At 44.1% G+C, this 16,555-nt stretch overlaps 1 protein-coding gene across 1 annotated transcript in view; it reads left to right on the forward strand.

The window, feature by feature from the left end:
• LOC126109787 (synaptic vesicle glycoprotein 2A-like) overlaps window positions 1–16,555 on the forward strand; it is a 164,085-nt gene that overhangs the window by 103,895 nt on the left and 43,635 nt on the right. The window contains exons 7-8 of the mRNA XM_049914845.1: window positions 3,139–3,311; window positions 10,427–10,591. Of these exons, the coding sequence (XP_049770802.1) occupies window positions 3,139–3,311; window positions 10,427–10,591 (338 nt within the window). The remainder of the gene's footprint in view (window positions 1–3,138; window positions 3,312–10,426; window positions 10,592–16,555) is intronic.

Genomic DNA, 16,555 nt, shown 5'->3' on the forward strand with positions numbered 1-16,555 from the left:
CTCTGACCTGTAGCACCGGATTTGGATTCATGAATCCGTAAACAACACTGCGCACGCTCTGCGCTATTATACGGCTCCATGATGACTGTTAGAGTAACTCAATGACTTGAAGATATACCGCGTTCAGTGCTGTATCAAACATTTCTGTAAATTATTTGTCCTTTTCACAATTAAAGACTATTTTTGTACAACTAATATGTAAATACCTGTACAACGTTTTTAAATCGGATTAAAAAATATACAGTAATTACACCCTCGTAAAGATTCCTAACCCCATACAAACACTCCTGAAAATTTGTGGCTGAGAATTTTTAATAGGTATGAAAATTTAAAACAGAAAACATAGGGCATATGTAATAACGTGTTTGTGGGGAGGGGGCTGTGTTTTTTGTTGTTTTTTGTTTTGTTTTTGTTGTTGTACTATATGGAGGGGGAGGGGGTTGGTGGTTTGAGTTGTAGAGTGTTGAATATGAATGTAATAGCTGCTAGAGTGTGGTTGAAAACTTTGGTGACAGCTGATTTGAGTTTTGATTTCAGTGTTCTGTGAGGGGGCTCATGGATATGTTATTATTCTATTGGGTGACATTATTATTATTGTCTTTTTTTTCTCAGACTTAAGTCTGGTTAAAAATGGAACGTGACACGGACCTCGGTCAAGCGTGACTTCCTTGTAACTGTATGGTATATGTTATATTGCATTTAGGAACTTTCGGGTAATTGAACATGTATCAATTATTATTATTATTATTATTATTATTATTATTATTATTCTAATCGTCTTTGGGAGCGTTCATTATTTTATTTACTAGTGTAAACAACGAGTTGTTTGGCATGTGTACTTGATCATTCACAGTGTGAAAAACTTTCGAATACAAAATTGTGCCTATGTTTCGGAAAAAAAGCGGTAGTGAGATCTCCAGACCAGATGAAAGGAAACGCAGATCACAGCAAACTGTGAGCAATTACTCATTTACATAGAAAACGGACACGAACTGTTTGATAATCTAAAAATAATAAAACTGTATCGTTATAGATCCCACTGAACATGCCTTAGAGCAAGAAAAAGACGAAACGCCTCTGGAGAAAATAAACTAATTTTCAAGAACAGAAGGCGGTTTTATTTTTAAAAAAACATCAAGTATTCTGTTCTTGCTGCGGAGAAAGGTTACGCAAACATTGATCGTGTCCGGGCCAAATATCTCACGAAATAAGCGTCAAACGAAAAAACTACAAAGAACGAAACTTGTCTAGCTTGAAGGGGGAAACCAGATGGCGTTATAGTTGGCTCGCAAGATGGCGCTGCCATAGGTCAAACAGATATCAACCGTGTTTTTTTAAAAATAGGAACCCCCAATTTTATTACATATTCGTGTAGTACGTACAGAAATATGAATGTTCTAGTTGGACCACTTTTTTCGCTTTGTGATAGATGGCGCTGTAATAGTCACAAACATATGACTCACAATTTTAGACGAACAGTTGGTAACAGATAGGTTTTCTTTAAACTAAAATACAGAACGTAGGTACGTTTGAACATTTTATTTCTCTTGTTCCAATGTCATAAATGTACCTTCGTGGAATTATCATTTCTGAGAACGCATGCTGTTACAGCGTGATTACCTGTAAATACCACATTTATGCAATAAATGCTCAAAATTATGTCCGTCAACCTCAGTGCATTTGGCAATACGTGTAGCGACATTCCTCTCAACAGCGAGTAGTTCGCCTTCCGTAATGTTCGCACATGCACTGACAATGCGCCGACGCATGTTGTGAGACGTTGTCGGTGGATCACGATAGCAAATATCCTTCAACTTTTCCCACAGAAAGAAATCCGGGGACGTCAGATCCGGTGAACGTGCGGGCCATGGGTATGGTGCTTCGACGACCAATCCACCTGTCATGAAATATGCTTTTCAATACCACTTGAACCATACGAGAGCTATGTGCCGGGCATCCATCATGTTGGAAGTACATCGCCATTCTGTCATCCAGTGAAACATCTTGTAGTAACATCGGTAGAAGATTACGTAGGAAATCCGCATACATTGCACCATTTAGATTGCCATCGATAAAATGGGGACCAATTATCCTTCCTCCAATAATGGCACACCATACATTAACCCGCCAAGGTCGCTGATGTTCCACGTGTCGCAGCCATCGTGGACTTTACGTTGCCCAATAGTGCATATTATGCCAGTTTACGTTACCGCTGTTGGTGAATGACGCTTCCTCACTAAATAGAACGCGTGCAAAAATTCTGTCATCGTCCCGTCATTTCTCTTGTGCCAGTGACAGAACTGTACACGACGTTCAAAGTCGTCGTCATGCAATTCCTGGTGCATAGAAATATGGTACGCGAGCAATCGATGTTGATGTAGCATTCTCAACACCGACGATTTTGAGACTCCCGATTCTCGCGCAATTTGTCTGCTACGGATGGGCGGATTAGCCGCGTTAGCAGCTAAAACACCTACTTGGGCATCATCATTTGTTGCAGGTCGTGGTTGAAGTTTCACATGTGACTGAACACTTCCTGTTTCCTTGAATAACGTAACTATATGGTGAACGGTCCGGACACTTGGATGATGTCGTCCAGGATACCGAGCAGCATACATAGCACACGCTGTTGGGCATTTTCATCACAATAGCCATACATCGACAGGATATCGACCTTTTCCGCAATTGGTAAATGTTTATCACGGGTAATGTATCACGAAGCAAATACCGTCCGCACTGGCGGAATGTTACGTGGTAGCACGTACTTATACGTTTTTGACTATTACAGCGCCATCTATCACAAAGGGAAAAAAGTGGTCCAACTAAAACATTCATATATCTTTACGTACTACACGAATATGTAATAAAAAATGTGGGTTCCTATTTTAAAAAACGCAGTTGATATCCGTTTGACCTACGGCAGCGCCATCTAGCGGGCCAACCATAGCGCCAATTGGTTTCCCCCTTCAAGCTAGACGAGTTTCGTTGTTTGTAGTTTTTTCGTTTGATGCTTATTTCGTGAAATATTTGGCCCGGTCACTATCAATGGGGCACCCTGTATATGATCGGAAGCGACCTAATAAAGACGTGGTGAGATGTGGTCGAGTGAGTGGTCACCCTTCTGCCTGTTGTGCTCAGGTGAGGGCGCTCGAGGTGGACCCCACGTCATCGCCATCGTCGGCGGGCGTCGACGCAAAGTCCCCGCTGGCCGTCGCGCGACACATGTGGAGGCAGACCGCGCCGCTGTTCCGGCCGCCGTACCTGCTCTACACGCTGCTCGCATGCGTCATACAGTTCGGCCTCTACGCCAGGTACACCCCCCTCTGTCTCACCGTAAGTGATGGCTGTGTCCAGGGGAACCCTACACCGCACAACCCACTGCCTTGTCAGTGACAAGTGCCACCGTGGTAGTCGCCAGTGCTGAGCGAGGTGGGCTGATTGTAATTTGTGCTTTTTCAAGCTACGAGATGCTTCCTGATGGTACGTTGCGCCAACCTTGCTCCAAAGCGAGATAAGTTTGATTATAGAAGTTTAAATCTTCTGAGTTATTAGGCCGCCTCATGTTTCTTCTAAAATGATCAACGTTTCGACCCCTCTACTCGGATCTTCCTCAGGATCTTGTGGTGTCCACTACTGCTAGAGACTGGGATCTTCCTCAGGATCTTCTGGTGTCCACTACTGATAGAGTGTTCTAGCAGTAGTGGACACCAGAAGACCCTGAGGAAGATCCCAGCAGAGGGGTCGTAACGTTGATCATTTTAGAAGAAACATGACGCGGCTCAATAACCCAGGAGATTTTAACATCAGTGACAACGGCCACGAAAGCCTGCAGACTTATATAAGTTTGATCATTCCTTTACTGAAATGAGCAAGTAAAAAAAATCTATGGGCTTCGTTAAACATGTCTAGCGAGCTGTATGCTAATCTAGTATATCTGATAGTCACTGGTAATAGAAATAATTCAAATGAGCTATTATTTACATAATACTATATTCATTTTTACTGTTCATCTCAATTGAACACGCTGAGCTACCACCAACTGAGCTACCCAAGCACGACTCACGCCCCGTCCTCACAGCTTTACTTCTGCCAGTACGTCACCTTCCGAGTTCGAGTCTCGGTCCGGCACACAGTTTTAATCTGTCAGGAAGTTTCATATTAGCGCACACTCCGCAGCAGAGTGAAAATCTCGTTCTGGAGATTATCACATTCTCAAAATACTTCACATTTTTCCACTAAATAGTATTTAAGAGTCACATCATGATACTCTCGGAATGGAGCAAAAGTACTTGAGCAAAAATGTGCTATTTCGCGAGTATTTCCAGAGGACAGAATACTTACAAAGTACTTGCAATGATACAAATGCAGGCTATGAACTGTTCTTTGAGAAATATTACAGAGAAATACATTCTGTCACTTTTTTGACTGCTATTTATAACATCTGTGTGCCCGCCTCAATTCCCACACAAATTATTATGTCAACATCAAGTTTTCTTATGAATTAAAATTTAGATAAAATTATAAACTTTATGAACAAAACTCCAAGAATCAAAATAATTGTAACAGACATCTTAAATAACCATGAATTAAAAATCGAAATTTCAGGAACATGCTATATATATAAAATATTCTGATTTCGTACCACATCTATCTCTACACCTGCCTCTACGTGATTACTCTGCTATTCACAATAAAGTGCCTGACAGAGGGTTCAATGAACCACCTTAAAGCTGTCTCTCTACCGTCCCACTCTCGAACGGCGCGCGGGAAAAATGAGCACTTACATTTTTCTGTGCTATCCCTGATTTCTCTTATTTTATCGTGATGATCACTTCTCCCTATGTAGGTGAGTGCCAGCAGAATGATTTCGCAATCGGAGGAGAGAACTGGTGATTGAAATTTTATGAGAAGATCCCGTCGCAACGAAAAACGCCTTTGTTTTAATGACTGCCACTTCAATTCACGTATTATGTCTGTGACACTATCTCCCCTATTTCGCGTTAATACAAAACGAGCCGCCCTTCTGTGTATTTTTTCGCTGTCATCCGTCAGTCCCACCTGATGCGGATCCCACACCGCACAGCAATACTCCAGAATAGGGCGGACAAGCGTGATGTAAGCAGTCTCTTGAGTAGACCTGTTGCACCTTCTAAGTGTTCTGCCAGTACATCGCAGTCTTTGGTTTGCTCTACCCACATCAACATCCAGGTGATCGATTAAATTTAGGTTATTTGTAATTGTAATCCCTAAGTATTTAGTTGAATTTTACAGCCTTCAGAATTGTGTGACTTATTGTGTAATCGAAATCTAGCTGATTTCTTTTAGTTTTCATGTGAATAACTTGACAATTTTCTTTATTCAGGGTCAATTGCCACTTTTCGCACCATAAAAAGATATCTTACCCAAATCAGTTTGCATTTCGTTTTGGTCATCTGATGACTTTACAAGACGGTAAATGACAGTATCATCTGCAAACAATCTAAGACGGCTACTCAGATTGTCTCCTATGTCGTTAATATAGATCAGGAACAATAGAGGGCCTATAACACTTCCTTGGAGAATGCCGGATATTGCTTCTGTTTTACTCGATTACTTTCCGTCTATTACTACGAACTATGACCTTTCTGACAGGAAATCACGAATCCAGTCGCACAACTGAGGCGATATTCCATAGCCACGCAGTTTGGTTAGAAGACGTTTGTGAGGAACGGTGTCGAAAGCCTCCAGGAAATCTAAAAATATGGAATCAATTTGACATCCCCTGTCGAAAGCACTCATTACTTCATTTGCATAAAGAGCTAGTTGTGTTTCACAAGAACGATATTTTCTGAATCCGTTCTATGTGTCAATAAACCGTTTTCTTCGAGGTACTTGTTTTTTGTGAAGGAGACAACTTTTTCGCAATAGAAAGATGACTATATCTCCAATGAAGAATACATAATAGTCTGATGCAGCTTAAATAAAATTTGAATATCTTTAAGCACGTGTATTTGTTATTACTTGAATGACATCAGTGGTGGCGAATTACGTAATTTTCGGTTACTATTTCTCGTCGAAATTAGATTTGTATCTACTTTTTTTTCTATCTTATAATGATAGGTTGACTGTGTTATTGAGATCTTATGTATAGGAGCTGTAACTTGAGGAAAACTTCTCGTCATTTATAAACAAATCAGGAAATATATAGTAGCTGAAAATGCTCCAGGGTATCTCGAACTTCTACTAAAACCAAGTGCTGCATATTGTAAAACTGGGATGACATCAAACATTTCACAGGCAAAAGTGGTTCGAACGATCCATTTTGCCTAATTGACACAAATCGTCGTTTTTTACAAGGCAGAACTGTCGAAAACGCCCAGTATTGGTTTGAACACCACAACAGTTTACAAGGTATGCTGGCACTGTCAAAGGTATAAGCCCTCACCTTCCTCCGACCTTGAACTAACCTACCCGACAAGTCACAGCGGGCTCTGCAGGTTGTTGTTGTTGTTGTTGTTGTTGTTGTCTTCAGTCCTGAGACTGGTTTGATGCAGCTCCCCATGCTACCCTATCCTGTGCAAGTTTCTTCATCTCCCAGTACCTACTGCAACTACATCCTTCTGAATCTGCTTAGTGTGTTCATCTCTTGGTCTCCCTCTACGATTTTTACCCTTCACGCTGCCCTCCAATGCTAAATTTGTGATCCCTTGATGCCTCAGAACATGTCCTACCAACCGGTCCCTTCTTCTCGTCAAGTTGTGCGGGGTATTTATTTATTTATTTATTTACTTGTAGCTGGCTCAAATGGCTCTGAGCACTATGGGACTCAACATCTTAGGTCATAAGTCCCCTAGAACTTAGAACTACTTAAACCGAACTAACCTAAGGACAGCACACACACCCATGCCCGAGGCAGGATTCGAACCTGCGACCGTAGCAGTCCCGCGGTTCCGGACTGCAGCGCCAGAACCGCTAGACCACCGCGGCCGGCTACTTGTAGCTATATGTGTGGTCCGTGGATCACGCTTGCTACAGTGTGCCAGGAGTCAGCCTTAAAAACTACAGTGCACGTTCTCAGCCAAAAATACGACAGTATGCTGATTTCTTAAGTTTTCTTTCTTACAGGCATACAGTGATTTATGCATACCGTAAGTATTTTTAACGACTCTCTCCCTCTCTCAAAGAAACACAGAAGTTCTTCTGTGGGTGGAAAGAATTGTCAAGCTGATGCGATTTCAGCTTACGTTTGAATTTTGCTGTGTAATAGTTTGTTTACATTTCTAGGTAGGTGTCCACACTAAGGCTTGATGATGCGTAATGTAAATCATTCCTCTTTCTAGTGCTACACTTATGACTGTTACTGTTTTCAAACTATGATTAATGAATGAGTAAATTAATGTGATACTGTTGGCAGTGTGCCCAACTGTTTAAAAAACTGTATACGAGAGGTTGTAAAACCCCTCTTACCTACTCCTTTGAATGACTGAAGCGTTGACTCAACTTGTGCTGCAATCGGACAGGTGAAAGGGGTTCGTTACATCAGATACGCAGGCAGCTGTTAAAGTGGATCATGGTGTCTAAACCAGTCTGCACACTAAGTGCTATATGTGCAGGGAACAGTATTTAACTATGATAAAATTCTCTCGGGCTTCCAGCCGCGTCACAGCGGTTTGAACTGCTCAACCTTTCGGCCGAGTGCTGCTCGGCCATTTCCAAGTGCTGACTGTCGAATGACTGCTGCTGCCACCCCTTCAGTGACGTCACTATTGCTCACTATAATGTTCTCGTTGCGCGCTTGCCGCGCCCACTTCAGCGTTCCGACGGCCGGGTTCCAAACTGTGCATAGCTGCAAACCGCCGTCTTTATTGAGGGTATTGTCAACTTTTATCTCGATCACTTCTTTTATTACGCTATCCCAGAATCCATTAGCACGTGTAAATAACAGATGTCTCGGCAAAGGCAATACGGTATCCGTTTTCTAGAGCACGTTCGGCCACCGCCGATTTCTCAGGATACCGTAGGCGGAAACATTTCTCGTGTTGTACAGAGAGCCATTCAATAGTACACACAATCTGTCGGACAAATAACTATCCACACCCACAAGGTATTTTATCTACTCCTGGTATTCTAAGACCTACATCGTCTTTTAGAGGCCTCATTAGTTGTCGAATTTTAGCTGGGGTCCTGAAGACTGAATCGACTTTATATGGATATGGTGTCTGTTCTTTAGAACAACGCCATTGATGCCATGCAGCCGCCTAGAACGAAATTAGAATTATATATTAATACCTTCAGCTGCTGACGGGCGTTGATATATGTCAACTGGGACAGGTGAAAACGTGTGCCCCGACCGAGACTCGAACCCGGGATCTCCTGCTTACATGGCAGCGTTCTGAGCCACCCAGAGCACAGAGGATAGTGCGACTGCAGGGACTATCTCGCCCACGCCTCCCGCAAGACTCACATTCTCACCTTGTATGTCCACACACTACATTCGTAGTGTCCCTACCCAACACACTCATTACTCGTGGAAGAGATTCTTATATGTCCGAGAGAACAGATACCATATCCATATAAATATATAGTTCGGCAATACCGGCCACGACCTTCTTCTTCTGTGTGGATGCACACATATTCACCAAACTCTTACGGGACTTGGTAAGAATGTCTTCCACGAGTAATGAGTGTGTTGGGTAGGGACACTACGAATGTAGTGTGTGGACATACAAGGTGAGAATGTGGGGCTCGCGTGAGGCATGCGCGAGATAGTCCCTGCAGTCGTACTATCCTCTATGCCCTCGGTGGCTCAGATGGAGAGGTGAACAGGAGATTCCTGGTTCGAGTCCTGGTCGGCGCACACATTTTCACCTGTCCCCGTTGATACATATCAACGCCCTTCAGCAGCTGAAGGTATCAATATAATTCTAATTTCGAATCGATTTTATGTCTTTTTAGGAGCTGACTAATCTTTCCTGTTAGTGAGGTACAGAACGGCAAAAACACGAGCTTCTTCGTGTCTTCATTGGGGGTCTTCTGCTTACGTTTCTTCAGCAACATGGCTTGCGAAAACTAGCGGTTGTTGTTGCTGTTTGTCTTGAATATTTTTCGTAAGTGGCTCAGTCAGTTCTGAAGCTACCACCATCTGAAACGGCTTCTGCTTGATGCATCAGGTTCCTCAAAATAGAAGTTTTCTGGTGCTAGCGGGTAGCATGTAGGTATCAGTCTGTGTGGGTGGGTTTCTGGTAAACACTGTGGATAAGACATTCAATTTCTTTGCAGTGAATGAGGACGTCAAGGATAGGCAAGGCACCATCTGTCTCTACCTCCGCCATGAAGTTGGTGTTGTCACGGATGCTGTTGATGTGGTCCAAGAGTTCTCCCAGCTTCCCACGTCCGTGAGACCAGACAACAAACTTGTCGTCGACGTAACGATAAAAGCAATTGTGTCCAGGATGAGGCATCTTGCCGAAGAAATGTAAGCAGAAAGTTTCGAGGACGATACATAACAGCTTGCGTTATCACCGTTCTATAGCTCAGTAATAGGAAAGATAAGCCGGCTCCTAAAGAGGCATAAAATCGTTTCGACCTTCAGGGCCTCAGCGAAAATTTGACAATTAATGAGGTCCGTGGAAGACAAAGTAGATCTCAGAACACCTGGAGTCTATAAAATAATGTGTGGGTCTGGACAGTTTTATGACAGACAGAGTGTGTGTGCTATTGAACAGCGTCGTGTCGAACACGAGTTTACATCTACGGCACCCTTATATAAATCAGTGGTGGCGGACCGTGCTCTAGGAAACGGCATTTGCCGAGAGATCTGCTGTTACACAGACTAATAGTATATGGGACAGCATCACAAAAGAAGCGATCGAGTTGAAAATTTGTGAGAGCGCACTCAATAAAGACGGCGATTTGCAAGTAAGCGTGGCTTGGGACCCGCCATCGGAATGTTAAAGTGGGCGCAAAGTGCAAATCGAGAACATTACTTTATATGGCGCTGGAACGAGCACCAGTGACGTCACAGAAGGCAACATGGCTATGCATGGGCGGCAGCGGCGATCATTGGACAGTCACCAGAGCAGCAGTTGGTCATCAGCTCGTGGGTTTCAAACCACTTGACATGGCTGGGAGCGAAACTATGCATTCAGCCTCTCTGACTTCAAACATTGGTCATTCCCCTTATCAACAACGTAAGTCAGTTCCTTCCAACTATTTCATGCAAAAACATTTAACTTATTTATTTACTTCTCTCAGAATTTCACAGGCGGGTGAGTTAGCATACAGGTTACTCAGAATGCTTAAATAATAAGTGTATGGCAGACAACATTAGAGGTTCTTGTTTGCTTGTTGAGATGGGATTCAGATAGTGAGGAGGCAGTCATAAATGGAATGACTTGCCGGTGCACAACCGACACACACGTTTACGGTGTCACTGATCTGCTTGCAGCTCCAACGGCTTCCTGATCTGGCTGCCGGAGCTGCTGAACCGCGTGGGCCAGTACCGCGACCTCTACCCAGACCAGACCGCCACTGTGTGTGACGTCATCGCCGTCATGGCTGACCAGGCGGCGTCTCCCGTGTCGCTGGGACCCTCACAGCCCGACTACTACAGGTGACCACGCCAAAGATTCGCCAATACTGTATCATGCTAAGGCATCCACAACTTATACGTATACATAAGCACACTGGCGGGGAAAATATCGCAAGACCAAAAAATAATTAACACAGAGCAATGAAATTTCCAGAACACAATTGTTTGGCTAACATATGTAAGTGATTAACATTGCAGGATCACAGTTTAATGTAAGCGCGAGCTAAGCTATTGAAATATGAAATGCTGGTACATTAATAACCGATGTAACTGCCAGACTATTGAATGCAAGCAAGCAAACGTACATGCATCATGTTGTACTGTGCCGGATGTCAGTTTGTAGACGGCTGGAGTGGCCGCGCGGTTCCAGGCACTACAGTCTGGAACCGCACGACTGCTACTGTCGCAGGTCCGAAATCTGCCTCGGGCATGGATGTGTGTGATGTCCTTAGGTTAGTTAGGTTTAAGCAGTTCTAAGTTCTAGGGGACTGATGACCTCAGATGTTAGGTCCCATAGCGCTCAGAGCCATTTGTCAGTTTGTGGGATGGAGTTCCATGACTGTTGCACTTGATTGGTCAATACGTGGACGGTTAATATTGGCTGTGGACGACGCTGGAGTTGTCGTCTGATGATGAACCACATGTGCTCGATTGGAGACAGATCTGGTGAACGAGAAGGCCAGGGCAACACATCGACACTCTGCAGAGCATGTTGTGTTACAACAGCGACATGTAAGCGAGTGTTATCCTGTTGGAGAATACCCCTTGGAAAGCTGTCCACAAATGGCAGCATCACAGTGATATGCCCGATAAACCCGCTGGGCAGAACAGGTGATTAGGATTGTGGAAAGGGCCAAGAAGGTGTCGGCCAGTTTCACCCTAAAATTGTAATTTATTGTAATTTAGTAACACATTTACAACCACACTTTTACAACTACGAGTTTCAAACTCCAAATCTTTCATGGCTGATGGCCTCCAAACAAGAAATCTTAAAAATCAACAAGGTAAATTTCAAGTGACTGAAGACACGCAGTTACAATTACAAAATAAAATATACATATATCACAGCTAGGCAGAAAGACTAAAGGCAAAAGTGGATAGACAAACATAAACAAGATGCAATACAAATGGCTGAAGGCCCACAATAAAATTTTCAAGATTTTAAAATAAATTAACATAACCATTCAAAGCCAGAAGGCCGCAATGTTTTTGCTTAAAGGGTAATTTTAAGAATAAGGTTTTAAGCAGCTGAAGGCCCACACTTGATCTTCCAAAATTCAAAATACCATAAAACTTTAAGGGCAGAAGGCCGCAATGTTTAAGCTTAAAAGGTAATTTTAATAATAAGATTGCAAGCGGCTGAAGGACCACAATTAATTTTCCAAAATTTTAAAAAAATATAACCATAAGCGTTAAGTAGCTGAAACTGCACTTAAAAAAAAAAAGGACAACACAACGGCACTTGCCAGAATTCAAACATACTTATAAGTGGGTGAAGACCTTTAATTTACATAAAACACAGCAAAACCAAGAATTTTTTAAATCATTGGCTATGATACATTATAAACAGACAATTAAACACCGGTGAGGAAGACAGTAAAGACAACGGCAGTCAGAAGCGTCCAGGGGGGAGTTCAATCTGCCCTCGTTCACTCTGGTGAGACAGGTGGTGAGCCCAACTACACTTGATCCGTCGGAACACAACCAGGGGACAGCCACGGACCGACCGACAAAACGACTTGCTCACCAACAATCGGTACATGAGAGCTCAAACACAAAATGTTACGGACATAATCATCCACAGTCAAATATGCATATGAATTAAGCTGCCAAAACTACACGCCGTGTTGGACAGCGACAACAGGTGAGGAAAGGACGCTGCCTGAAATTACGTTAGTGGCCAGGGCAGGTAACCGGAATACTAACGGCCATAAGGTAGAAAATTCCACTGGTGCACTTTACTTGTAGTGAACCAATATAGTTAATTCTACCGCATGACGGCTGAATTTTAGCAATACAAACACTCGGTGTTGCTCACAGGAAAACCTCCACAACAGCGAACCACCGAAACGAATCACACAACATGAATGGACGTGGCTTGGGTACTTGAAACCACTACTCAACTTTGACGTCCTGGCTCGGTGAGCCACCAAGCTCGTAGCGATCAGACAGCTGCACACACGCTCCGACACTGCACAGGGACCGCCAGCGGACCCAGCCGACCACACCGCGCGGAGATATGCTCCCTGGTTCGCAGCAACCGACCGACTCCTCTCAGAATGCCGACAACATCTAGAAAAGTCGTTAGTGGAAATACCGCCAACTACACACACAACCCGACAAGCACTTGAACGAAGACCTGAACGATACCCAACAGTAACTAAGCACGCACGAAGACAAATCGGGAGTCGATGCACACACACACACACACACACACACACACACACACACACACACACACACACAGCCGACTCACGAACGATCGGCGAGCCAAAACGCGTCGTCCGGTAGACAACCGACCGACTATTCAACAAGACCGTGGCCCGGCTGAAGTGATGCATGTCGGCAATGGTCGGGCGAGCCGTGTCGACGCAGACCTCGCTGCTGCTCCAACCCGACTGCACCAGTGCCGCACTGCAACTCCCCGACTGGCAGGTCCGGACTGCGCTCCAGACGCGTTCCAACTGGCTGGCAGCCCGAACTCGCGACCCGAACTGGCTTATGACAGACAACGACCGGGAAGTAATAGCAGTCGTGCAAAGATACTACGAGAGGGGATATATCGATACGCGCTGCTAGCGCCGGTCACGGTCAGGCAAAGCAGCAACTCAGTGACAGTAGTAATTTAAATTAACGTAGTGAGGTGGAAGTACGTTAAAAACAGGGTGTAAAACACATGATGGGGGGAACACGAGCCACGCACGGCTCAGACAGGTCTAATCAACAGGCTGGACTATAAATTTTGCGGTTTTTCTGGGATAACCGCAAGAGTGCTCCTGCTGTCATACGAAATCAGACCCTGGAACATAATTCCAGGTGTGGATCCGGTGGGTCTAACACGCAGGTTGGCTGCAGGCCCTCAACTGGCCCCCTCATAACCGACACTCGTCCATCACTGGCACTGAGGCAGAACCAGCTTTCATCAGAAAACACGACAGTAATTTTGGAAATTTGTGGTCAGGTCTTATGGGACCAAACTGCTGAGGTCTTCGGCCCCTATGCGTACACACTACTTAATGTAACCTAAACTAACTTACGCCATGGACAACACACACCCAACCCCGAGGGAGGACTCAAACCTCCGACGGGGAGAGCCGCACGGATCGTGACAAGGCGCTATAGACCGCACGGCAAAACACGACAGACCTCCACCCTGCCCTCCAGTGAACTCTCGCTTGACAACACTGAAGTCACAGACAGCGGTGGTTCTAGCTCAGAGGAATGCACGCTACAGGGTGTCTGCAGGTGCCAACTGATGCTCAGATTGCTGCTGCAGATGCAGTATGATGCGCCGGAGCCATACGGTGAACACGATGGCTTTCCATCTCGGTAGTGTCACACTGCCGCCCGGAGCCCCACTGCATACTCCTAGCTAAGGTAAGAGCATATGGGACTGGTTCCCAAGTATGTGAGTGGCTCGAAGACTTCTTAAGTAATAGGACCCAGTACGTTGTCCTCGATGGTGAGTGTTCATCGGAGGTGAGGGTATCATCTGGAGTGCCCCAGGGAAGTGTGGTAGGTCCACTGTTGTTTTCTATCTACATAAATGATCTCTTGGATGGGGTGGATAGCAATGTGCGGCTGTTTGCTGATGATGCTGTGGTGTACGGGAAGGTGTCGTCGTTGAGTGACTGTAGGAGGATACAAGATGACTCGGACAGAATTTGTGATTGATGTAAAGAATGGCAGCTAACACTAAATATAGATAAATGTACATTACTGCAGATGAATAGGAAAAAGAATCCTGTAATGTCTGAATACCCCATTAGTAGTGTAGCGCTTGACACAGTCACGTCGATTAAATATTTGGGCGTAACATTGCAGAGCGATATGAAGTGGGACAAGCATTTAATGGCAGTTGTGGGGAAGGCGGATAGTCGTCTTCGGTTCATTGGTAGAATTTTGGGAAGATGTGGTTCATCTGTAAAGGAGACCGCTTATAAAATACTAATACGACCTATTCTTGAGTACTGCTCCAGCGTTTGGGATTCCTATCAGGTCGGATTGAGGGAGGGCATAGAAGAAATTCAGAGGCGGGGTGCTAGATTTGTTACTCGTAGGTTTGATCATCAAAGCGAGTGTTACGGAAATGCTTCAGGAACTCCGGTGGGAGTCTCTAGAGGAAAGGAGGCGTTCTTTTCGTGAATCGCTATTGAGGAAATTTAGAGAACCAGCATTTGAGGCTGACTGCAGTACAATTTTACTGCCGCCAACTTACATTTTGCGGAAAGACTACAAAGATAAGAGAGATTAGGGCTCGTACAGAGGCATATAGGCAGTCATTCTTCCCTCGTTCTGTTTGGGAGTGGAACATAGAGAGAAGATGCTAGTTGTGGTACGAGGTACCCACCGACACGCACCGTATGGTGGATTGCGGAGCATGTATGTAGATGTAGATGTAGATGTAGATCTCGCGACCGTACGTTCTCGTGACCACCGCTGTCACCAATCATGTACAATGGCTACATTCCTGCCAAGTCCTTCTGCGGTACCGCAGCAGGAACATCGAGCTTCTCATGGCCCTAATACACGACCTCGTTCGAACTCAGTGAGGTGTTGATAATCGCGTCGTTCTCGCCTTAAAGGTATTCTTGACTAACATCAACTCACCGTGTCCAATGTCAGAGCTAACTAACACTCAAGATAGTTACAGCGCATATTTAGAGCAAGCCTGATTTGCATCCTCATTACGGCGAGCGACTGGCGCGAAATATGAACAGACATGTTTCAGATGTAGAAACACGCCTACCAACTTTCGTTTATGTTTCACAACCCCTTCTTCGTGTTGCTATTTTCTTCCGTCAGTGTATATTTACAGAGCACATGTACGGGTGGAATAAAAACACATGAAAACGTAGTTTCGCAAGTCTTGGTTGTAATTTAGTAACGCTAATTACCTGAAAAAATGTGGAAAAATTGATGAAAGTTGAACTGGGGGAAAGATGAAACAGATGAAGATATACCGACCGTATGAATTGTCTTCGATGATAAGGTGAAGGAAGCTACCCAATACTTACAGTGTAAGTACATCTAGGAAAATTGTCACTCTCATACAGAGATAACTAACTGGGAGCAACAGGTTTTCTTCAGTGCCTAGAGAACCGATATCGTCGTTGTAAGGAAGCTGTAACTGAGAAGGAAGTGAGACAGGGCTGTAGCCTATCTCCAGTGTTATTCATTCTGTGCATTGAGCCAGCAGTAAATGACATCAAGAGAAAATAAGGGAACGTATTATTAAAGTTAAGAGCAAAAAAAAAAAAAAAACTTTGAGTTTGGCGATGAGACTGAAATTCTGACAGAGACGAGAAAGACTTGGAGGATTACATTACACGATGAACATCAACAGATGTAGAGCAGGGATAATGCTGTACAGTAATATAATATCAGCTGGTACTGGAGGATTTAGATCGCACAAGTAATTGGTATTAAAGTACAGACTACCAAAAACAAGAAATACTCGTCTTGCCAAGAGAAAATTGTTAACATGAAATACAAGCTTAAATATGAAGAAGTCTTTCCTGAAAATATTTATTTGCAGTGCAGTCCTTTGTTGAACTGAAACCTGCAAGAAGAATGCAACTGAATCGTTTGATACCTGGTACTGCAGCAGCACCATGAGGATTAGATGGCGATCATTTTTTTTCTTTCAAGGATTGGGCTGATGTCTGTTTCGAAGTCACAAACGAACAAAATCATTCCCCATCTTTTTCGAGGTCTTCCGATATCTCTTACCCCATTCGGCGTATAGTTCAGGATCTTCTTGGA

Source organism: Schistocerca cancellata, chromosome 12 (assembly GCF_023864275.1).
Source record: "Schistocerca cancellata isolate TAMUIC-IGC-003103 chromosome 12, iqSchCanc2.1, whole genome shotgun sequence".
Taxonomy (NCBI): domain Eukaryota; kingdom Metazoa; phylum Arthropoda; class Insecta; order Orthoptera; family Acrididae; genus Schistocerca; species Schistocerca cancellata.